Source organism: Neofelis nebulosa, chromosome 10, assembly GCF_028018385.1.
Source record: "Neofelis nebulosa isolate mNeoNeb1 chromosome 10, mNeoNeb1.pri, whole genome shotgun sequence".
NCBI classification, from domain to species: Eukaryota; Metazoa; Chordata; class Mammalia; order Carnivora; family Felidae; genus Neofelis; species Neofelis nebulosa.
The window spans coordinates 7,177,201-7,202,556 of record NC_080791.1 but is presented as its reverse complement, the minus strand read 5'-3'; the positions used below and the strand labels follow the sequence as shown (position 1 = coordinate 7,202,556).

Genomic DNA, 25,356 nt, shown 5'->3' with positions numbered 1-25,356 from the left:
TGAAAACTCCTAAAATTGACAGGTATTTTTAAAAACACAGATTTTGTGGGGCACCTGGGTGGCTCAGTCAATTAAGCGTCCGACTAATGACTTCGGCTCAGGTCGTGATCCCAGGGTCATGGGATCAAGCCCCATGTCAAGTTCTGCACCAAGTGTGGAGTCTGCCTAAGATTCCCTCTCCCCTTCTCCTTCTGCCCCTTCCCTGCTCACACTCTCTTTCCCTCTCTCTAAAAAAAAATAAAAAATAAAATAAATAAAATACAGATTTTGTAGAGTTTTCTTTTTACATGTAAGATTCTTTTAGGCACATCCCCTACTCAATTTTTTGTCAAGTTTCTTCATCTCCTTCTATCTTAAGTAAAGGTTATCCCCAGACCCTAAGTTAGTACTTCAAGAGTTCTTTAGGGACATACAATTCTTCTCAGTATTCTTCCAAAGAAATAACAAAATTATGAGGGACGACTTCAAGGGAAACATAATTACATTTGCCCAAGGTAAAACCTTATGCTAGAAGAACTAAGCATTGTCATTACAGTAAGTAATATACTCAATTAGGAAAAAAAAATATGATTTCAAAACCAATAATGTATTCAGATAAGGCAATTAAGATAAAATAATCTGTGCAGGACTGATAATATGTTTCATTTCTAAAACAATATTTTAGTAACCACTGGAAAATAAGCAAATAAGAAGGAGGCCTTATCATCAAGGTAGAAACCCTTCTTGTCAGCATTTTCCAAACAAAAAGGGGTACTTTTATTCCCATATCCTCCCTATACACACACAGCCAGAGGGGCCCCCTGACCATCTGGCAGAAACTCCCATTTCCCCCCTTTACACAACAAGACAGTGCAATCCAAACTGGTGACTGGGAATCTCACCCGGACCAGGCAATGCCAGACTTAGGGCTCAAAGGCAAGGACTCCTCCTTATCACACTCTTCCTGCCAAATAACCCAAACGTTCAAACTTGCCGTGTCTTCGAGGCAGAAATGCAGTCCACGGCAGCCTGGTGCATGGCTGACCTAAGCACCTGCACTGTCTTAAATATGCCATTATAATAAACTTACTAAGTCTAAAGTGCTCAAACATGAAATCTTCTAATTTAATACACAAATACTTACATCTGTGTAAGTAATAATTTCTACTGATGCAAATACCGAGAAAGTAACCGTATCTGATTCAGATAGCATTTACATTCAAGTTGAACAGACAGAACACTATTTGAGTTATTTCCGTGCACTTTTTTCAGGCTACACAACATTTTCAACTTCTGATATGGAAAGGATGCCACGGGTTACCTGTGTGCAGAATACAGCCATTCTGTGCAAAATCACCAGCTGTGGCTTCCTGTTAAAGACCCCTATCTATTTTAGTTAGAAAGGTACTGACTTTGAAACTAGTAGTATGTGAAGTTCTTGTGATTTCTTTCACAGCTGTGTCAGCCCAAACTGCTCCGTTCAACCTTGCCATGAGATAATCACAGCGATAGCTTAAATATCATATGCTACTTTTAACAATGGTGCAAAGAAAATGAATTATTTAAAAGCACAAAAGTAACTGAAGATGGAAATGTGCAGAACAATCTACATATAGTATACTTACCTTTCTTGTAACAAAGGGAGAAAATAAGCATCTGTATTTATTTCTGTTTACTTGCATTTGCATAAAGAAACGGCCAGGATACATTAATAATTAATAAAAATAGCTACCTACAGGGGTAGGTATAAGAGAGAATGACAGGCATCGGCAGAAGCAAGATTTCTCAACATTAGCTTTTGTGTGATCTTTATTTTAGAACAATGTGAATATATTATTCATTTTGAAAATGTTAACGTAAAAAAAAAGGTATAAAAAGCTTTTGTGCAGTGATGGAATATCCACAGTTAACTGTGGTTTAATTATAATCTTCCAAGAGACAGAGAAACTCATGTATTTTAAGTATTCTCTCCTCACAAAGCCTAGCACACACTGTGTAATAAATGCACAATTAGTCAAACTGAAATTAAGTTTCTAAAGGTTTCAGAAAAAATATTCCACAACCTGGATGCAGTAACTTCCACACATGAGAGGAGGAAGGGAGGGGGAGACAAGAAAGGGCAAGAGTGGGAAAGATTTTCTTTATGTAAATGCCTCCTGCTGCCTTTACTGCTGGCTAGATTTAAAAATATGGGGTGTCTGGGTGGCTCAGTCAGTTAAGCGTCCAACTTCAGCTCAGGTCATGATCTCCCAGTCCGTGAGTTCAAGCCCCACGTTGGGCCCTGTGCTGACAGCTCAGAGCCTGGAGCCTGCTTCTGATTATGTGTCTCCCTCTCTCTCTGCCCCTCCCCGACTCGTGCTCTGTCTCTCTCACTCTTAAAATGAATAAATGTTAAAAATAAATAAATAAATAAATAAATAAATAAATAAATAAATAAATAAATAAATAAAGTCAGTCTAGGGGTGCCTGGGTGGCTTAGTCAGTTAAGCATCCAACTTCGGCTCAAGTCATGATCTCACGGTTCATGGGTTAGAGCCCCGCATCGGGCTCTGTGCTGACAGCTCAGAGCCTGGAGCCTGCTTCGGATTCTGTGTCTCCCTCTCTATATCTGCCCCTCCCCAACTAGCACGCACACACACACACTCTCTCACTCTCTCTCTTTCTCTCACTCAAAAATAAACTTAAAAAAATAAAAATAAAGGATAAAGGTCCTTTAGTTCAGTCTCCCCAGATAAGTACTCTAAGTGAAGTGTAAGCTGAAACGTGACACACTGCTGGCATTCTTAACATTATTAAAAATTTTAATAACATAATTAGTGCTAACTTTCAACTTAAAGTACTGTAATAAACAGCAATGCATGAAATGTTCTGTTTGCGTGATAACATTCTCAACTGCAACACAGTATATCTGAGGTTCATCTGTTCCCCACGTTTCTGGGATGACTTTTTCACCTGTATTTCCATCCCTGAAGCTATCTTCAATGTCTGCTGCTTTTTATTCGTCAAACGCTACTGCAAAGTGGCATCAAACCTTGAAGGAATGAGAATCACTGTTCTAGAAAAGTTTACTGAGCCACTGAATCGTTATAAGGTCAAACAGGAGTCAAAAAACACAAAAATCCTTCTCAGGATGTAGTAATGTCCACATCCAAAGGCTTACAAGTTCTTGACCCAGAATTTCATATTATGGCAGACAACCTTAGCCATGATACTATGTTCCCCTGAAGTCATTCCTGTCTCAAGGGCATGCTAGAGAAACATCCTTAAAAATGTTAAATCTGTCTTATTTCATTAACTAACTCATTGATTTAGAGAAATACCCACTTTTATGGGAATTAAGTAGTCTGAGAAGACAGTAATGTCACTAAGTGACTGGAATGGAGTAGTCCACTTCAAGGATAACAGAAAACTGCCAAGTGTAAGGCTAACAGTGCACATGCTACAGCACTCTCTCTTTAACAAGGTTAATTTCTTTCTTTCTTTTTCTTTCTTTGTTCCTCTATCTCTCTTTCTTTTCTTTTTTTTAATACACTAAGTAAATCTTCCATGCATTATCAACTAACTGCTATGGGAAGAAATTCAATGATAAAGTTTAAGCTGAAACATTAATGTCACTTAAACAGGTCAATGGTGAACAGCCTGTGGTACATCCACACCGGGTACTGATACACACAACAACCTGGGTGAATCTACATAGAATTCTGCTCAGTGTAAAATGCAAATCTCAAAAGGCTACATACATATTACTATGCTTTAGTTACATAACATTCCTGAAATGGCAAAAATTCTAGAAATGGAGCACATGGGATGAGAGAGTAACAGAGTGTATTACTTCTTACAACAACATGTGAAATTATAATAATCTCAAAATCAAAGCTTTAACTAAAAAGAAATCACTAACATTATTTGGGTTACCTCAACCAAAAGCAGATGTGGGCAATGTTCTCAGACACCAGTGACTCCACAAAGATTCCACCAGCAAAATCAAAAAAGGAGACCAGATAAAATGACAAAATATCCACAGAAAAAGAAGCGTTAGAGAAAGCAAAGAAGACAGTAACATGGTTACTGATGAACAACTAAAGAATATCTAGATATATTTAGGGACATAGTAAATGTCACTCAGTATTAATCCAAGATGGAAAACTTACCCGATGCTTTGCCCTGATCTTCTTCCTATATTCTTCTTTGTCAAATTTGTCCTCTTCCTGAAGCCTTTCCTTTGCTTTATCTAAGTTGATGCCCCCAGTGCTGTCCTCCTCCTCTTCGGCATCCTTGGAGACAGACTTCTGCATCTGAGGCCACTGCTGAACCGACTGCAGGCAGGGAAAAGGTTTAGTATGGTGCACGAAACAGGGAACATCAACAGAAAACCATTTCCCTTTGCAGAATGATTTTGAAATGGTGTATTTTCCCACTTTCTGCCTTACAACCTATATTTCTTCTTTATTTTTTTTCTAAATGTTTGTTTGAGAGAGACAGAGCATGAGTGTGGGAGGGGTGGAGAGAGAGAAAGAGAGACACAGAATCCAAAGCAGGCTCCAGGCTCTGAGCTGTCACTGCAGAGTGTGGCGCGGGGCTGGAACTCACGAACTCAGAGATCATGACCTGGGCCGACGTCTGACGCTCAAGTGACTGAGCGACCCAGGCGCCCCACAACCTATATTTCTTAAGCTTTCTAACAAACTTTAGAATTGAAGTGGGCAGGGGCACCTGGGTGGCTCGGTTAGTTAAGCGTCCGACTTCGGCTCAGGTCATGATCTCACGGTCCGTGAGTTCGAGCCCCGCTTCGGGCTCTGTGCTGACAGCTCGGAACCTGGAGCCTGTTTCGTATTCTGTGTCTCCCTCTCTCTGACCCTCCCCTGCTCATGCTCTGTCTCTCTCTGTCTCAAAAATAAATAAACGTAAAAAAAAAAAAAAAAAAAGAATTGAAGTGGGCAAACCCGCAAAAAAGACTGTCCGGTCAGGATAAAGTAACGCTGCCATGATCCAGTGACGGCAGGATTAAAGGAAAACGTCATGAAATACTTTGGAGGAAAACGTAGTTGCTTCAACATCATCTCAAACAGTGTTCTCAGTGTGCTGTGCTCCACCAGCTCTGTTCCAAATCATCTCTGCCAGCGACTGCCAACACCCCCATCACTTCTCTCACCATCCTCTGTGGTTTTACTTCCCTGTTCTTCTGACTAGAATTTACCTCCTTGAGGGCAGTCATCTATCTTGTTCATGTACTCTCAGAGCCCGGTACAGTATCTGGCACATTATCAGATACTCAGAATTGATCGATAAATCACCTAGCAGCCAGTACTACACATAAAGACTAAAATAACTAAGCATAGAAAAAAAATTAGTTTAGATTTCAGGAGCTGGCTCAAATCTATGGAATTTACACACACAGTTTATGGTTAGGAACACGGTAACACAGAAATCAGGGCAGTGATCTGGAGTCAGGGGACCTGGCTTAATGTCCCAGCTTTTCTGCTAGCCCGACTGCAGAATCCTGAATAAATCCCTTCATTTCTGGGCATCTGGGTCCTTTTCTGAAAAATAAGAAAAGGTCTGGTGGACTCAGTAATCTTCCAGGTCTAACACTGTAAAATTCAAGACAATTCAGACAAAACCTATTCTCTTATTTGAACGAGTAATTGGTTGCCAGAGGATTTCAGTAGCTGCCACCGTTTTGAAAGGCTGCTCATGAACGTGCAAAGAGAAGCTGTAGGCCTGCGCGTCACAGGTATCGCTGCCTCCTCTCACTCCTGTCACCGCCCACTGCGGCCATTCTTCCAGATGGGATCCCCGCAGCAGGGACCAGGGATCACGAATGTCACTGCCTGTGCAGTCACGATGGGAGGCCACGGACAATGAGAAAGGAGTGAGAGGGAGCAGGCATGGCATCCATGCTCAGACTCCTCAGCCCTGCCTCGTGACCATGTGAAAGAAGCTTCTGCGTCTGTGGGCTGAATGCAAAGTTCTTTCAGAATTTTAGAGCAGAAGTTTCAACGTGGCTCAAAGCCATATGGAGCTCCTATCAGCAATAAGTTTACATTGAAACATTTTACAGTTAAGGATTTGTATCCTTCTTGGAGCAAAGTAATCTGTGTAGTTAAACTTACAAGCACAGTGAGGATCCTCATTACACGAACAGCACTAATCTTACTTTACAGTAAGCATCTGATGTAATACAACTATATTCTGGTTAAGCTCACTTCAGATGCTGACCTCTTTTTAGTAATTTCATGAAGATCCATGACTTATCAATTCTATAGGCTTTGTCTACAACTTCCAACAACTTTAAATTGCGCTTTTTTCAGGTGATTCATACACCACTTTACTCCATGTTGTCAGTGTAAATCTGGGCTTCTGGTGCCAAGCTCCCTTCCCCCGAAGTAACATCCACACCTGTTAACTCCACAGTTAAAACATACTCTGGGTGCCTGGGTGGCTCAGGTCCAACTCTTGATTTCAGCTCAGCTCATGATCTCATGGTTTGTGAGTTCAAGCCCCACACTGAGCTCTGTGCTGACAGTACGGAGCCTACTTGGGATTCTCTCTTTCTCTCTCTCTCTCTCTCTCTCTCTCTCTCTCTCTCTCTCTCCCTCTGCACCCCCCCCCCACGCTCCCCCCCCTCAAAATAAATAAATAAACTTCAAAAAAAAAAAAATACTCCAGTGTATGCAGCCTGTTTACACAGCATCTGTATTAATGACAATGAAATACCTGATGTGCTACATGACGGTATTTTAAAAGCTGTTATTTTATTGGGATTTTAGAAAATAGTTCATCCATTTAAAAAACTTCTGGGTTAACTGTATGCTGGCCTCTGTTCTCAGAGTTGGGAATGGAGTAGGGAGCAGAGTCAACAGACACCCTCCCTTGGGTGGCTGCCCTCATTCCACTGGAGCAGAAGAAAATGACAATAACCACGTAAATAGAGGATATCAAGCCACAAGAGTGCTGTGAGGAAAACAGAAGAAGACAAGGCAAGGAAAGGAGAGGACAGGGGGCATGGGGCGCTGAGCACTCTACCAGAAAGCACAGGAAACCTGGGGGGTGACACAAGTTAGACCCTGCTGTGGCTGCCCCCCAACATTACTCCTTATGTCAGTCACGGACTTTCCACATCTCTTTCCTCTTCAAAAACAAGGTTATGTGACAGAGGGACTTTTCACCAGCAAGCTTTCCGACTCTGCAAGTATTTACACTAAGACCGAGGTAATGGTGACAAGAGAGTTGGGCACCTGCATCTGATATGATGTGAAAGCAGAAAATGCCCTCAAAGCCAGACCAGTAAGAAACACGCCAATACAGCATCTAGACTGAGGAACCGCAAAGCAGAGACTTTTGAGGGCCCAGAAAAGAAGCTGTGGCAAGTGGTTTGTTACGATTCTTGCGTTTGTTCCCACAGGACGTGTTGATGGACACCTTGACAGGAAAGTCTAATCTGTAAAAATGGAATTTAAAAAGTTCAAAACCAACTCTGTGTCATTAGCACCGACAAGTGTCCCAGTTTACTGTCAGTAAGGCCTTCCTGCTTACAGATGGCAGCTGACGAAATGCCCGAGACAACAGAGGAACCGCCTCAGCACGCTTTAAAGAAACATTTTCTGGGGCACCTGGCTGGCTCAGTCAGTTAAGTGTTAAGTGGGTTGAGACTTCGGCTCAGGTCATGATCTCATGGTTCTTGAGTTCGAGCCCTGAGTCGGGTTCTGGGCTGACAGCTCGGAGCCTGGAGCCTGCTTGGGATTCTGTGTCTCCTTCTCACTCTCTGCCCCTCCCCCACTCATGCTTGCTCGTGCGTGTGTGCTCTCTCTCTCTCTCTCTCACAAATAAATAAACGTTAAAAAAAAAGAAAAAGGAACATTTTTTTTCTCTCGTTAATGAATGTTAAGTCAGCAGGAGAGTCCAACTCTTTACACTAAGCGGAAGTTACCTCAGAGATGAAGCATTTAAGAATCTTACCTCCCCTTCCTCAGTAAATGTTATTTTCTTATTCACTTTAAAATTTCTCTTCATTACTTTTTTTGCTTCTGCGACCTTGGTCACTTTCTTCTTGACACTGGATTTAGAAGGTTCTTTCTTCTGTGTGAAAATATACAAACAACAGAGATTAGTTAAATGGCTGCTTTACGTTAGGAATTTCACTCTGGCAATACACTTTCTAAAACTCAATATATTTCCTGCTCACTGGCTAATAAGCACCAAAAGTACTGTCCAGAAATAAAGTTATTAGACTTTTTAATGAATGATACCCCCAATACTATAGGGGCTTAAGTGTAAACAAGATAAATGTTAGCCATAAGCAACCTTTAAAATTTCTTCCATTACTAAAACCATGCTACCCTGATAATGCTGAAGCAGCAGAAACTCATGATAATGTGACAAATGGGCATCCAAGGTAAATAAAGCTCTCTTCCAGCTAAAACACAGAACACATTTTTTAAATAGCTCTAATTCCAAGTGCAAACTTAAATTTTCAGAGTAGGAGAATGTTTACCTGGAAAGCAAAATTACTGCAATACATTGTTTGCAATTCCACATTCTTCCTCCCATTACACTAATTTACTATATGAACACGGGGAAAAGCCTTTGATAACTAAGCTGTGCCCAAAGGTGAGATGGAATCAGAATAATTCAGCAGGATACCCTGATCAGAACCCACCTAACATCCTCAAACCACCACAGCAAGGTAGTGAACATACGAAGCCGCTGCTTCCTTATGCTAAGTGAATGCTGAGGAGCCATGTGACATGGGGAGCTGTGGAGGTCATACTACAGCCTGCACAGATGAGAGAGGGACACTAAGAAACTCACCACTAAGAGGGATTTGCACCATGTTTCTTACATTAGATCCAGGAATACCACTGGCGGTGGTTGGTAAACTAATCTAAGGCAGGCTTCATCAGGTGAGTAAGTAGACAGAATGAGAAGTTTCTGGTGCAACAGTGAAGACAACAAATTTGACTTCAAGCTCTACTACCACTTATGAGCTATGTAGGAGCAAGTTACTTAACTTCTGTGCTTTAGCTATAAATTGACCCTCAATAGTACCTCTATCTCATAGGGTTGGCTGGGAGAATTTAATAATAAATGTAAAATATACAAAATCTAAGTATTAAATAAACCTCAAATACCACTAGTGATCTCTTCAAGCTACCTAAAGAGATCATGCCAACTGCATACAGGTTTACTTTGCAAAATCCCAGACCTGGAGCTTCCTAACTGATTGTTTTTTTTAACACTGTTATAGGTAACCACCCAATGAAAACTAAGAAAGGAGGGACTGATCTAGGAAACAAGAGTTATCACAAGCTTTGAGAAGATGTACATTATTTATAACTGCTATATTATGGTAATCAATAAACAGAAAGAACAATTCACTTTAAACAGTTTATATTATTGATAATGAATACAAAAATGCTTAAAAATAAAGTACCATGACATCAAAAATAACAAATTTACTACAAGAGAGGTTTGTATCAAGTTATTAATACGTTTTTAGATAACAATAATGCTTATTATGAAAATTATCTAATGTATCTGCAATATGATAATTTAAGTACAAGAAAGTTGCAACATGATACTTTAAGTACAATGGTTCTGTTATGTGGGTGTTACTAACACTGCTTTTTATAGTTCTGGTTCCTAAAACATACCATCTAATTACACTTATTTCTCAGACCACGTATCAAGTCAAAGTTAAAAACATACTAAGATTTGGGGGGCACCTGGGTGGCTCAGTGGGTTAAATGTCCGTCCAATTTGAGCTCAGGTCATGATCTCACGGTTCGTGGGTTCGAGCCTCTGCATCGGGCTCTGGGCTAATAACTCAGAGCCTGGAGCCGACTTTGGATTCTGTGCCCCCCTCTCTCTCTGCTCCTTCCCTGCATGTGTGCGCGAGCGCTCGCTCTCTCTCTCTCTCTCTCTCTCTCTCTCTCAAACATTAAAAAAAAAAAAATACTAAGATTTTAAATCTATAAAACACTTACGAAAAGATTCATCTTCTCTAAAGTAATTTTTATTACATCAGAGAGATATCAATAATGTTACAATCCCATTATACCTGCACCTCACAAGATTTCTATGAAAATAAATTCAATTTGTTTCAAATTTCTTCTTCCCATGGGATATTCCATTTACTCCTCCCAAACCCCACCGGCCCCAACTGCATGCATGCTGCCACCAGGTTGCACAAGGCCCTAAACTGCTCTGTCCATCCCTCACAACCTTCTCCCCACCACTGTGCTCTGAGATACACTACTATTATTCTCCTTAGGAAATAATACAGTACTTATTTTCTCACTTCTGAGGGTAATTAACTAAGTTGTGTGGCATTAAAACTTCTACATTAAAAGAGACCAGGGTGTTAGGAAGCTGATTGCCAACTGAGGTTAAGTTGCCACCTGTAGGTCACCTTGTGAACACAGGGCATTAATAAGACCCCCACGTCCTTCTTCCCAGCCAGTACTCCTACCCCCACCTTTCTCCACAGACAATTATCAAAGAACACCACCAACATAATCGCCAGGGCTGGTGATGGAGTTATTCCTACTTGATCTTCTTGCTTTTTAGGGTTAGATCAACTCTTGAGGATCATGGGTTGGCTAATGTTCTGTCATCAGAGAGAACGCTGATCAAATAGCGCAAACTCAGAGGATCATTACAACGTAAAAATAACAATTATACAGGAGTAAGTTATCACCACTTAAAACAAAATGCTGAGGAGCAATCAGAGCAAACATTCTGGGGGTAATACTCTAGATCTTGATAGGAATTTGAGTTACACAGGTGTATATAATTGTCAAACCTCAAATGTTACACTTAAGATTGGTGTATTTTACTGCACATAAATTTCTACCTCAAAAAACAGTCCTGTAATGAACTTAAATGAATGCCAAGCAGGCTGAAGTATATACAGTACAAAGGGTAATACTGTTGGCAACTTACTCTGAAGTGCATTAAATTTAAAAGTGTGATAAATAGTTGGAGAATTACATGATAAAGGCCATATGGTAAGAGTTTCATTATAGAATGAGTAGTGAATATTTTGGTGTACAAAGTGCACTTTCTTCAGCTTTTCTTTATGTTTGAAATTTTTTTAGAACAAAACACAAAAAAGGCCTGGTCCCAGGAATGAGAGAAAAAGTCATAAAGCAAAAATACCAAAAACTGCCAAAATAGAAGAAACATCAGTTAAAAAACCAACCTCGGGGAGCCTAGGTGGCTCAGTCAGTTAAGCATCTGACTTTGGCTCAGGTCATGATCTCATGGTTCATGAGTTCAAGCCTCACATCTGGTTCTGTGCTGAGAGCCTGGAGCCTGGAACCTGCTTTGCATTCTGGGTCTCCCTCTCTCTCTGCCCCTCCCCAATTCATGCTCTGTGTGTGTCTCTCTGTCAAAAATAAATAAATATTTAAAAAGAAAAAGAAAAAAGAAAACCAGCCCTGCATGGTGGAACCTTGGGATGATTCAGGTCTATATCAAGAGCTTTAGGGAGACCCATAAAACCACTGAAATTATGTAACAACACTTGGGGATCTTTGCATCAAAAAAAAATCAAATTTGTTCATTTTAGGGAAGCCACTGTAAAGAACCGAAATTGCAAAATGGGTGAGAAGACACATGTTTATTTTATTTCATTGACAGGTTGGGGATTCACTCCAATGCTTGAGAATTATTCTTCAGTCATTCAAATACGCCCTAGAGTATCGTCCACACACAAGACACCACAGTGCATGCTGGAGACTGAGCAATGAAAGAGACAGGGGGACTCCCAACCCTCCCTGGCCTAACTCTATGGGGAAAAAAATATTTTCCACTGTTTAATGTCTTTAACTATTTAATCACAAATGTATTAAGTGTTCAGAAAAAATAAAAACGATGAATGAATCTATGCAACAGGGTACCTGCCCTAGCTAGTCTAGGATAAGGAGAGGAGTCCAGGAAAATTTCCGTGTGAGACAAATGTCTAAAATGAGTGGCAAACACCCAAACAATGTGTGTCATTAACAAATATCTTCTGGGTGTCCACTGATGGTGTGTTTCACATGTGGCTTAGCTTAACTAAGGACAATGTCCTTCTTTAAAACATTACCTTTATGGGGCACCTGGGTGGCTCAGTCGGTTAAGCATCCGACTTCAGCTCAGGTCCTGATCTCACAGTCTGTGAGTTCGAGCCCCGCATCAGGCTCTGTGCTGACAGCTCAGAGCCTGGAGCCTGCTTCAGATTCTGTGTCTCCCTCTCTCTCTGACCCTCCCCTGCTCATGCTCTGTCTCCCTCTGTCTCAAAAATAAAAAAAAACATTAAAAAAAGTTTTTTTTAAACATTACCTTTAGCAGCTAATACATACTCATCTTTTTTTTTGTAAAGGATACTCATGTCTTATGAATTCATGTCTTAATCATGTTAAAAAGTCTCCATTCATGTCTTCTGCAGCCACAGTGTTTACCTCCCAAGAAGCAAATGGCATTAATACCTTTCTCTATATCCTTTCCAGAGACATTCTACCCACAATCAAGTATACATGAAGAACACCAAAGTACTAAATGAGCTATCCACATGGGCATTCACTTACCCAGGATAAATCTCTAAAAGTTAAAGCACTCAAAGAGTATGTACACTTAAAGTTCAACTCAATATTTCCAAATAACCCTCCTGAGAAGTCAAACAAAATTTAACAGTCCCACCAAAAATTTGAGAGTAACTGATTCTCCACATCTATCTTCAGAAAGTAGATATTAGGCTTTATGTTTTGCCAATTAGGTGAAAAAATAGTATCTCATGAAATTTTTAATTTGCATTTATCTTGTTTTAAGCATAGTAGAACATCTTTCCAAAGACATTTTTTTTTCCTGTGCACTGTGTATCATCTTCAACATATTATCAACTATCAACAGTTAATGAATTCCTAGCATTTTACTTATTAATTTGTGAGATCTTTTCATTTGTTAAAAATGTGTCAATATTTTCTCCCACTGCATCATTTACCTTTAGACTTCTACCACAAGGGTAATATTTTGTTGTTTGGACTTTGTTTTGTTTTTTTGCTAAACATGTATTTTTAATTTTTATGTAATCAATGTTTAAAATAAGAAAATTTTCTGGATTTTTTTTTGTACCATACTTACCAATATGTTTTCCACTATATGACTTTTCAAAAAACAGTTTAACTTCTTAAAATTCAGATTTTATTTTCTGTAAAAGTTTCAACACTGAATCTTGGATAAGGGGGGAAGTGCTGCTTGTTAACACTTTAAGTTTCTATTAAGTCATTCAAAATATCAAGTATACTTATTGTTAGGCAAAAGTTATATTTTTACTACAAGACTTTGTATTATTGGTAAAAGAATGAAATTTGTAAATTTTAAACCAAAGAGTTTAACAAAAGATTTCCTGACAAGATGTAAAACATCAAAACACAATTTTCATTTCCATTTGCACTTCCTTCATGACATGTATGCTAGACATCAGAATAAAATTCAAAAAGGAAAATATCATAAAATACAAAATTGATAAAGCATCAAGTAATTTTCAAGGTCTTGTGACAGCTGTAGGAGGCTGCCACAAATAACTTGGAAGATAAAAGGTTCCGAGAAGGACCGTATTAGTTTTAACACTAGCTACAACAAGATTCAAATATAATCAGTGAAAACAAAAACTAATATAAGCATTACTACTATACATCCTAGAGGTAAATTAAAAGTAACAGTGCAGGGTGCCTGGGTGGCTGAGTCGGTTAAGTGTCTGACTTCAGCTCAGGCCACGTTCTCATGGTTCCTGAGTTCGAGCCCTGCATCGGGTTTTGGGCTGATGACTCAGAGCCTGGAGACTGCTTCAGATTCTGTGTCTCCCTCTCTCTCTGCCCCTTTCCCACTCACGCTCTGTCTCTCTCTGTCTCAAAAATAAATAAACACTAAAAAAATTGAAAAACAAAGTATCATTGCAAAAAAAAAAAAGAAAAACAAAAACCATACAGAGATGAAAGTCAGAATTAAAAGAAGATATTCTAAAGAAATCAGATGTTTATGTTTCCTTAAAGTAGCTCCCATATGCATCATGGAATAGTTAATGATTTATAATAACAATTTTACCTAAAAGTGAAGGAAACCTACAAAATAAAGAACTCTCAACCCTGGTCAAAACCTTACAGATTACTTATTATAACCTGAGACCTCACATTAAAAGTATGGGCATTTCATAGCATTTATAAGTACTGTTGCCTCAGAGTCCAAAAATAATCATACCTTAGAACTGAAGATTTAAAAAGCAAAACAAAACCAATATAAAAAAAAACAACAACAACACACCTGCTATGTAAGCATAATTCCTTCATCATCCTAAATTTACTGAGCTACAAGAAATCACACAGTCTAATTTTACACTATAAATTAAGGATGTACTATGTGGCATTTGATTTGAAACCCATCTACAAAATATTTTCTTAAGAAATAAACTTCCCTTGGGAATGCAAGCTGGTGTAGCCACTCTGGAAAACACAGTATGGAGGCTCCTCAAAAAATTAAAAATAGAACTACCCTACGACCCAGCAATTGCACTACTAGCTATTTATCCAAGGGATACAGGTGTGCTGTTTCAAAGGAACATATGCACCCCAATGTATATAGCAGCACTATCCACAATAGCCAAAGTAGGAAAGAGCCCAAATGTCCACCAATGGGTGAATGGATAAAGAAGATGTGGTGTGTGTGTGTGTGTGTGTGTGTGTGTGTGTGTGTATACACACACACATACATACATACATACATACATACATACATACATACAAAGGAGTATAACTTGGCAATCAAAAAGAATGAAATCTTGCCATTCACAACTACGTGGATGGAAGTGGAGTGTATTATGCTAAGCGAAATTAGCCAGTCAGAGAAAGACAAATATCATATGACTTCATTCATATGAGGAATTTAAGAGACAAAACAGATGAACGTAAGAAAAAGGAAACAAAGTATAAAAACAGAGAGGGGGGACAAAACATAAAGGGACTCTTAAATATGGAGAACAAACAGAGGGTTACTGGAGGGGTTGTAGGAGGGGGGATAGGCTAAATGGGTAAGGGGCATTAAGGAATCTACTCCTGAAATCACTTTTGCACTGTATGCTAAATTGGATGTAAATTTAAAAAAAATAAAATTAAAAAAAATTTAAGTTACAAAAAAGTTATTTTTACCTACATAAAAATAAATAAATAAATAAATAAATAAATAAACTTCCTTGATGATTAGTGATGTTGCACATGCTTTCATGCACCTATTGGTCATTTATGTGTATGTCTTCTTTGGAAAAAAGTCTATTCTAGTCCTTTGTCCATTTTTTAATTAGATTACTTTGTTTGTTTTTGCTTTTGGGTTGTATCAGTTCCTTATATATATATATATATCTCAGAAACCCCTTATCTGAAACATGATTTATAAATATTTCTCCCATTCCCTAGGCTGCCTTTTTATTTCCTTTGCTATACAGAAGTTTTTCAGCTTGATACAGACCCCTTGTTTATTTCAGCTCTTGTTGCCTGTGCCTATGGCATCTTGTCCAAAAGATCACTGTCAAGACTAATGCCAAGGAGATTTTTTCCCCTATGTTCTCTTCTGGGAGTTTTAATCTTCAGGGAAATGAAATCAAAACCACAATGAGATAGCATTTCACACTTATTAGGATAGCTATCATCAAAAAGACAAGAGGTAACAGGTGTTGGCATGGGTGTAGAGGAAAGAGACCTGTCGTACACAGTGGGAATGTAAACTGGTTAAGCCACAGTGGAAAACAGAATGGAAGTTCCTCAAAAAAATTAAAAATTTAAACTATCATATGATGCAACAATACCACTCACTCCTGGGTATATATCCGAAGGAAACAAAATCAGTTCTAGGAGAGGTATGTGCACCCCCATGTCTGTTGCATCATGACTCACAACAGCCAAGACATAAAAACAATCCTAAGTGTCTGTCAAAGGATAAATGGATTAATAGAAAACGTGGTACACATATACAATGGAGTATTATTCAACCACGAAAAAGAAGGAAATCCTGCCATGGGTGACAATATGGATGAACCTGGAAGGCATTATGTTAAATGAAATAAGTCAGAGACAGATACTATATGGTATCACTTATATGTAGAGTATTTATAGAGAAGAAAAAGGGGAAATGGGGGCTGATGTCACAGAAACAAAGAACAGTTGTTGCCAGGGGATGGGAAGAGGGAGAAATTGAGATGCATAACTTTCAGTTATAAGATGAGTAAACTGAAGATCTAATGTACAGCATGGTGACTATAGTTAAAATACTGTATTGTATACATGAAATTTGTGGAGAACAGATCTTAAGCATCCTCATCACATCACACACACACAAAGTTAACTGTGAGGAGATGGGTGCGTTAATTATCTTGATCTTGATAATCATTTCACACGGCACATGAAAACACAATCACGTTGTATACACATACAATTTTATTGATCGACTATTTCTCAATAACGCTAGGGGAAAAAATAAAAACACCACCACCAGTAAGTAGAATAGGTATGTTTGTGAAATCTTCGCACAACCTATAGTCTTAAAATTAAGAGCCACCTAAAAGGTGTAGAAGAGGTCTGGAGATTGGTTGCATGACTGCGGGAATGTGCTGCACTCTATACTTAAAGTGGTACATTTTCTATGTATTTTACTACAATTAAAAATAAAGAGCCATCTAGACTGTAACTAGACTTCAGTTTAAAATGCTGTTATGGAAGCAGTTTCTCTTTTCAGGGCTCCTCCACAAATGTAAACTTAAGTCAAGCAGCAGTCCCAGAATTCCACAGCAGCTGGAGGGCGGGGCCCAAGGCAGGCAATGCAAGGAACAGGAAGGACACAAGAGACCCTTAAGTGCCGGTCAACTAAAATGCTATGAAACAGTGCTTATAAATTATAAATTATGAAAATAATCTTATAAAATGGTCTAACCAATCCACAGGATTTTTCTTCAAAATGTCCACATTTACCAATGTCATTGTTTAAAGTTTAATGGAAGGCAAGCTACAATAAACCTCGGTAATATGCATAAATTAAGTCATACTGCTAAAATCGGGGACAGAGGAGTTGGAGAGAACGACGAGAGCCAGTGCCGCCTCTACCCAAGTCCCAGTTACATTAGTCTGCGGCTGACTGTATTGCAGCGGCCTGTTATCAAACTTGGCCTGCGCCCTTGCCCCCATTATGGTAAAGCCACAGTCACCACTTGGGTTCCTGATTTGTTTTTCCTAATGGACTGTAATCTTCACCAGGGTAAGATCGTTCATATTACCATTTGTATCCCCAGAGCATCACAGAGAGGCTGGCACACAGGAAGCATTCAGTAAGTACTTCTTGAACCAAGAATTAGTGAAACAATTCCCAGTGGAATAAAGCATTACTTCATTTACTGCTCATAACAACTATGAGTCAAATCTGGGCCCTGAGAATTTTTTTAATTAGAAAACCAAAGGTTTGACAAATTTGGAAATCTGTTCAAGGCTGCACAATTTAAATCAAAGAGTACTTGACTTTGTTGTTTATATTCTACAATGCTTAGGTGATTTTTGTTCAAACTGTCTTAAGTTACAGCATCATAATTTTCCTCAATATGTGCCTTTTACGTTTCTATCAACTTTGAAAGAATGTTTGAAAACTGCTATTCTTAGAAACTTTACACCGTTTTTCAACTTTCCAGTTCATGGTCCATTAAGGAAGATTTTTTCATATTCTACTTTCTGATGCAGTATCTGTATTGGTTTTTAAAATAACTGTTTTCACATCCAAGTATCAATTTTAAATACCAAATATGCCACTTCAAATTACAAGGCCCCAATCCTACTTCCCTTCTGATGAGAATCACAGCTGTTACAGAATTTGTATATGATACTTGTGTCATTACTTGATACTGACACTTCATAAATTGTACCTAGAAGACAGCCTAAATACCATTCTAGAAATCTTTCCCAATTTTTAATATATTATAGATAATACATGTTTATTTCAAACATAAAATCATATAAATGAGAGCCCACACATCCTGTCAAAGTTCTTCATATTTCAGAGTATCAGATTAGCCCTTCTGATTACATCAAGAAGCAAACCATAAGTAAAAGTCTCTATTCTGTGTCGTCAATAACTCCAGGCACTACTTATTTTCTTTGAATAAGAAAATTTGAATAAGACTTATTTTCTTCGAATAAGACTTCTTTGAAGTCTGTAAACTGCAATTCTAAAGTATAAGTTGATGAAAATAGTTATTGAATACTACAATACATTAAGCAACATGACTAAATATTTATTATGAAATACTCATGATTCTTTTAAAAAATCATCTTAACAGGTAAACCTAAACAGGTAAACAGACAAATATTTTTCTGTTTTTCCCAACAGATCAAAAACCATGCAGAGGGGCGCCTGGGTGGCTCGGTTGGTTAAGCGTCCGACTTCGGCTCAGGTCACGATCTCACGGTCCGTGAGTTCGAGCCCCACGTCGGGCTCTGTGCTGACAGCTCAGAGCCTGGAGCCTGTTTCAGATTCTGTGTCTCCCTCTCTCTGCTCCTCCCCTGTTCATGCTCTGTCTCTCTCTGTCTCAAAAATAAATAAACGTTAAAAAAAATTTTTTTAATTAAAAAAAAAAAACAAAAAAAAACCCAAACCATGCAGATATGCAGTGATCTCAGCTTTGTCTGGACTTCCCTCCTGCTTATGGACGATAATAAGGCACAATCATTCTACACAATATTTTTTTCATTAAGAGATTCTTCCTTCCGGATTTCTACTTCCTGAATCCACACGCTTAATCTGGGACACTTTCGAGAAGAAACTCTTAACCTAATAAACTCTTCTGACTAGTATGTACCTGCCACCTTAACTACTAAATGCTTTCAGAAAAGTAAGTTTCAAATATATTCCTGATACAGTTTCTATTTTCCTCTGTTCCTTCTCCCATTCTTCAAATACAAGTTCCCCCACCAAATCCTCAAATATCAGTGGTTTTTTCCCTTCAATGTATTTGTCTTCCTCAACAATTTGTCAAAATCAACCAATTTTTCCTTGATTTTAAAAAGCCTTTTCATAGCATTTCAGTCTAATAATTCTTTAAATCTTTCACTGCCCCCAATTAGTCTAGATAAGATTTCAGTTTCATTTTTCCACCCACGCCATATTTTATTTTGCTTATTTCCTGAGTTCAAGCCTCATCCCCGAGTTTCATGGCCACCCAGATCCATCACTGTCTTTGGTCTATTTACTACCTTAAATGTTTCCTTCTTACCTTTCTGAACACATTTATACTATTGGAACACATAAAGAATAATTTCTTATTTCTCAACTGGTACCTTAAGAAATTTTCTTTAGTTCACTGAAACTATCCAAGCTGTTTACTATTCTGTTTTGCTAGCCAGGAAATTTGTATTATTTGTTCCACATCATACCCTTCTCCCCACCCCACCCCCCAAAAATACAAATAAATTTTAAAGAAAGAAAAAAAAAAAGGCAACCATAAATGTGAAATCTCAGATGCTTCCTTTCTTTAACAAAATTATGGAACCAGTCATATTTTGCCTTAGGAATCCAATTTTTAACCTGCCACTTTTAATAAATATTTCTATATTAGGAAGCAGGCAGCTGGAAGCAATTTAGAGAAATGGGGCCTGATACATACTTTTTTCCTCTCTTTTTAGACTTCAAAAAATGACAGTATAGATTTCATTTCTAACTTGTGCCCAAATTGGCTACATCTATTTCTGTTGTCTCCTACAACTTGTGAAATTCTTCTAGAACTTAGAAATACTACAGGCATACAAAAAACCCAGTAACATTAAAAGGAAAAGCTATCTTGTGTCACATGGCCGTTCAGGTAACAGGGTTAAGGACAACAATAACGGTGGTAATGAACTAAGTAAAAAGACCTGGGGCAGCATTTATGTCGCTTTCATAAGGCAACATGACAACTATACTTTGCCATTTACGCCTCTACCACCTTCCTTCCAAGTGACAGCAGAGACTCAGCAAGAATGCACCAGGAGCTAATTTACCAGAATTTGTGTGAATAAAATGAAATAGCATCAAAATAGCCTTCAACAATATCTAGTTCCAGGTTTAACTGAGAACTTTATAGTTGGCTCCAGCACCTACAATATTAACAAATTACTTGGCAGCCTGGCTTGTGTAATTTAAAGCAGAGTTTCTGAAAATTCATTCATCATGAAAGTCTAACAAACATAGGCCACAGAATAGTGCTTATTCAGTGAAGCACCAATTTAAAAAATTACACACAAACACACTCATGCATCTATACTCTAAATTACACAAACAGAATCTCTGGATGATTTAAACCCTTCACAAAGAACTGCAATAACAGAACTAAGACATATACTAAACTCAAATTGGGCTTTGTGCCTGATTAAGTTAGCCATTTTTGACACACTATTGTAAGACAGTATGAGATGCTAATTCTGACCTCTCAGCCCCCCAAGACAAAGCAATCACTGCTACTGGTTATACATGGTTCCAGTGTCTGCCATTTCTCTAAACTGACTTACATTAGTAAATCACAAGATACGCATGGGATATACCTTAACTAAAAGAGAAATAACAAGTATCACTATCATGGCCAGCCCAAGCCATGTGCACAACTACAGGGACAGTAAAACTTCCAAGATCTGCCTTCTATTGTCTACAAATGTTAGCTAAGCAAAAAATACCAAATGAAAAGTCACAGGCCAGCCTACCGTACCATGTTTCATCAAAACGTACTTGGACGATGTCTAATTATTTCAAATGAGATACTCTTAAAAAACACACCATTTATAAAATGGTGGTCTGCAAGGCCATTTAATGTTGATAAAAGATATTGCCATTATTAAGTACAGAACGTGGAAGGATGAAAGGGCCATCCAAGATTACTCAGAGAAACAAATACCACGAGCACACGCACAGGATGAGAGGATTTCAAGATCACACAGCAAGTACCAGCGAAGTTAAGGCTGGAACTCAAGCTTTTGGGCAAAGCCAACCTGTGCTCTTACCCTGACACCACATACAAAAGTATCTTAGAAACATCTCAGAGACTACAATTTCCTCCAACAATCACAATTTTCCTGAAGAATACTCAGAGACTCCATAAAATTGAAATTAAGAACTGATGGAGGGCAAATGTTTTCTTTAAAATGAAAAGAATCCTTCAAGGAAGGCATTTTAAAAGTGTCCTTTTCCGCTTTCATAGAAGGACCATAGATACCACTACAAAACCTGACCTCTAATATTCTTATCTCTCAAAAGAAAAGCATGTAGAAAAAAGTTCTTCTCAATGCTCTACGCTGTCCTTTGATTTCCTGGCAAATTGCATGCTGAGCATGCAGTGATTAATACAATTTCCATCTGCCCTCCTTGGCACTTAAACATTAAAAACAAATTTTGACAGCCATTAGAAGCAGTTGACAGGTGATTGCTCGTTAATTTTTCTCCCATCTTAGAATGTGTCCCTGCCGTTTTGTTAGGAAATTTGTAACACTAAATGTAATATTTGGAGGGGCACCTGGGTGGCTCAGTCAGTTAAGCGTCCGACTCTTTGTTTCGGCTCAGGTCATGATCTAACAGTTCACAAGATCAAGCCCTCATGCAGAGCCTGCTTAGGATTCTCTCTCCCTCTCTCTGCCCGTCCCCACTCGTGCACTCTCTCTCTCTCTTTCTCTCTCTCAAAGTAAATAAATTAATAATTACTTTTTAAAAATGTAATGTTTGTAATTACAACTTACTAAGGATTAAAATGAAGTCTTCGCTAGTCTCCAAACTCCGTATCTTACCTAGCTACTCAACATTTTTTTTCATCACTCTCCCTCCTACTGTCTCATCCACAGACTAGAAAATGCAGGAGCTAGCTATCAATAGTCTTGAAATTCTCACCCAGAAGGCAAATTTAAGTTAAGATTTGATACTGGCTATCTTTTGAGAAGCTTTTCTTCCTTTCTACCCTCAGCCTCCTGGTGATGTCTCCTATGGTATTTCTTATACTCTTGGTAGGAGATTTCTTCCACTTCTATTTTACCCCTCTTAGACACAACTCCCTGAGGATATGGACTTTGTCTTTACCTTTTAATTTCTAGAGTTAAGTGCCCATATTGCATCTGAACAAATCAATAATTATTTGTGAAGCTGAGCTAAGCAAATCAAGACAGTTTTCATTGAGAGGAACACTGACTCAAAGACTCTGAAACACATTCCTCAGTTAGCTATTGTGACATCAACTTGTTTAAACAGCACAGAAATTTAAAATAAAAAAGCCCATAATATTGCACATTCAAATTTGACACTTATTTGTTGAGAAAACAGATCCACTGACTCCGGGCAATAATAAAGTGTGATGCAAGCAAAGTAGAACTATCAGAAAATGATGTCAGGAGTCATTCTGGGTGCCTAGTCCAGGAGCTGAAGTCACTCCAGCATCCCCATCTCCCAGCATGATAGGCTGTGACCGTGTTCAGCTACTGACAGCCTCCTGGCTTCTTTCCTTCACAAGGCAGATGCAACTTCCCTGAACCCCAGGTCTCCTCGGGCCGGACCGACACATTTCTCAGATGACCACCTGAACCCACAACTATACTGGCTGGTTCTCAAGCAGTTCAGGTGACTGCTCACTGATAAGGCTGGCCTACCACTTCTATAATAAGGGACAATAAGAGATGACAGCAAACTTTCACTGGAATTAAAAAAAACCTATGCTATTCTAATAGGGAGCAAACTGCTAAAATCCTGGCACCCCTCTATGTGGAATAATGACATGGAAAACTCAGGCCTTACTTCTTGCCGATTCTGGCTTTTCCCCATAGAATATCCTTTTCCCAACAAAGCCCATTCTTTAACCCATGCCATTATATTGTGAAATTTGTCCTAAGCTCCAATACATGACAAGTGGCAATCCAGATAGGTTTACGGGGCATAGGAAAAGGTCACTAAACTTTTTTTGAGAAGTTTATGGAACAGTAAGTAGTTAATTAGTGATGCCAAGGACTGGACACCATGCTAGATGTTTATATATCATTTACTACTCACAACTACCCTTCTGAGATATTGCTTGTATCTCACAGGTGATGAAACTGACAGTAAAATAAGTTAACCAATTATCCAGCTTGAAGGGACACAGGCCAGCTCTGAACTTCCTCTGTCACTCTAGGAAAAGACAATTAGTAATTACACACGAAGCTAAAATAAAGTTGGAGGAAAAATCAGAAAGGTACTAAGAGGTCTGTGACAAGATTCAGGGAAGACTACGGGACCAAAGAGACAGCATTTAAGAACAAAGCAGGAGGAAAGGGGAGCTGTGCAGAGTAAGACAGGGTAATGAAAGGAGACCATCTGAAAACAAAATCACAAGAAAGGAAGGAACAAGGGAGAGGGAAAGTGCTTTGAAAACAGATTCCTCTCACAATTAGTGATGTGTTGTAAAAAAAAAAAAACTTTGCACCATACTTCCAAACCATTTTTCCCCTACTAAACATCTTACAAATTATCAACTCTAAATGGGAAAAACCAAATGATTAAACCAAAACAGAAAACTTCGAGAATTTTTTAACCAGTCACTGACAGGACGGATAATAACTGCCATCTATCTCCCTAGTATTTTCTCCATTACACCTAAAGAATGTCTGAGATCTGAGACTAGAAGTGGTTAAGTCCAAAAGAAGAGATTATATTGGAACATGAAATTAATCTTTGGAACTCAGTGTGATCATTTCCAAGTCAGTATACTTTCACTGGCTAATACTATTTACAACATACCTACACTGTTTCTTCTCCAAATACTTCAATTATTTAAACCATGTAATTATTTGAAGGATTTGATCAAGTCGTTAATAAATGAAAGCATTAAATAACATGATGATCCTAATAAAAGATTTACATCAAACTGATTTTGAATACATTCAGCTTCAATTGTATCAAGTAAACACGTTGAACTGATGAGAATTTTCTCCATTAAAATGCAATTAATTTTCCACTAGTGCATCAAGATTTCCAGGGTTATATTATGAAACTCACCATAATTGGCCTCATTAGTTCTGAATCCAAAATTCTGGTTGTCAAACCTTCCTTTAAAAGGTCACAAACTATCAGAGAATGATCTGATCAAAACAGTACTGTTACTGTTTTTTGAGTACCTACAGGAAGCCTCACTTGACAAAAAGCATGGGATCTGGCTAATTTTCAACTTGCTTGGGAATGAGCTGCCCATTTTAGGAATAATGAGTCAACTCTCACTCGCTGCTCTGTTACAAAAGGGTCATATGTTGATGATCATGTTAAAATGGCTCTACCTTCCTCAGAGAAGCATGCATGTATATTAGGGGATGGAGAAACAGAGAGAGGGAACAGATTCGCTGTGCCCATCTCACCAGTTTCCAGAGAGCTCCTTTCCCTGAACTTCATGCTGGCATTGCCTCGTCTGTTTCCTTTAAGGATGGGTATCAAGCATTTCCATATAAAATGCATTTTATGTCTTATAGTACAGTTGTTGAAATGCAAGGAAAATCTGTGCTTCTCTGGAGTAGAAGAATGTCTGCTCCTTATGGGAAAAGTATTCTTTTCATTTTGGCAGTTAAGACCTCAGAGCCAAATTCCTGATCCATATTTAAGAACCATGTAAAACCCTGCATGACCCTGCATATTAAATCTCCCACCAGTCATTTCTATCCTATCTATATTTTGCATGCCTGATGTTTTCTATTTTATTACAGTTAGAAGTACTTCTAACTACTACTTAAGCTACTTCTAATTCCTTGTGGGATTAGGAGGAATAAAATAGAATTAAGGAGGCTCAGTCATTTATTCAACAAACACTGGGTATCTGCAATACTCCAAGTCCTATCCTAGGCACTTGGGAAGGTGCATTCCAGTAGAAAAACCCAAACACACACACACACACACACACACACACGCACAGAGTATGTCAAGGAGCTTTAAACACTATGAACAAAGGCAGAGTAAGGGTGGAGACAGTGACTAGTGGAATGGAGAAATTTTAAATAGTTAGATAGGGCCTCTCTGAAGAGGGGTCACTGGAGCAGAGATCTAAAATGATGTGGGGGCACCTGGGTGGCTCAGTCGGTTAAGCGTCCAACTTCGGCTCAGGTCATGATCTCAGTTTATCAGTTCAAGCCCTGCATTGGGCTCTGTGTTGACAGCTCAGAGCCTGGAGCCTGCTTTAGATTCTGTGTCTCCTCCTCTCTCTGCCGCTCCCACACTCGTGCTCTGGTTCTCTGTCTCTCAATGATAAATAAAGGTTAAAAAACCAAATTTTTTTTTAAACGATGTGAAAGCAGTCATTGATCTAGGTAAGAATTCCAAGTAAAAGAAAGAGTAAGCACCAAAAGC

At 38.6% G+C, this 25,356-nt stretch overlaps 1 protein-coding gene across 1 annotated transcript in view; it reads right to left on the bottom strand.

Annotated features, from left to right (window-relative positions):
• DDX10 (DEAD-box helicase 10) overlaps window positions 1–25,356 on the bottom strand; it is a 278,111-nt gene that overhangs the window by 114,097 nt on the left and 138,658 nt on the right. Inside the window, exons 14-15 of the mRNA XM_058686692.1 lie at window positions 7,939–8,058; window positions 4,131–4,295 (exon numbers count right to left, since the gene is read on the bottom strand). Of these exons, the coding sequence (XP_058542675.1) occupies window positions 4,131–4,295; window positions 7,939–8,058 (285 nt within the window). The remainder of the gene's footprint in view (window positions 1–4,130; window positions 4,296–7,938; window positions 8,059–25,356) is intronic.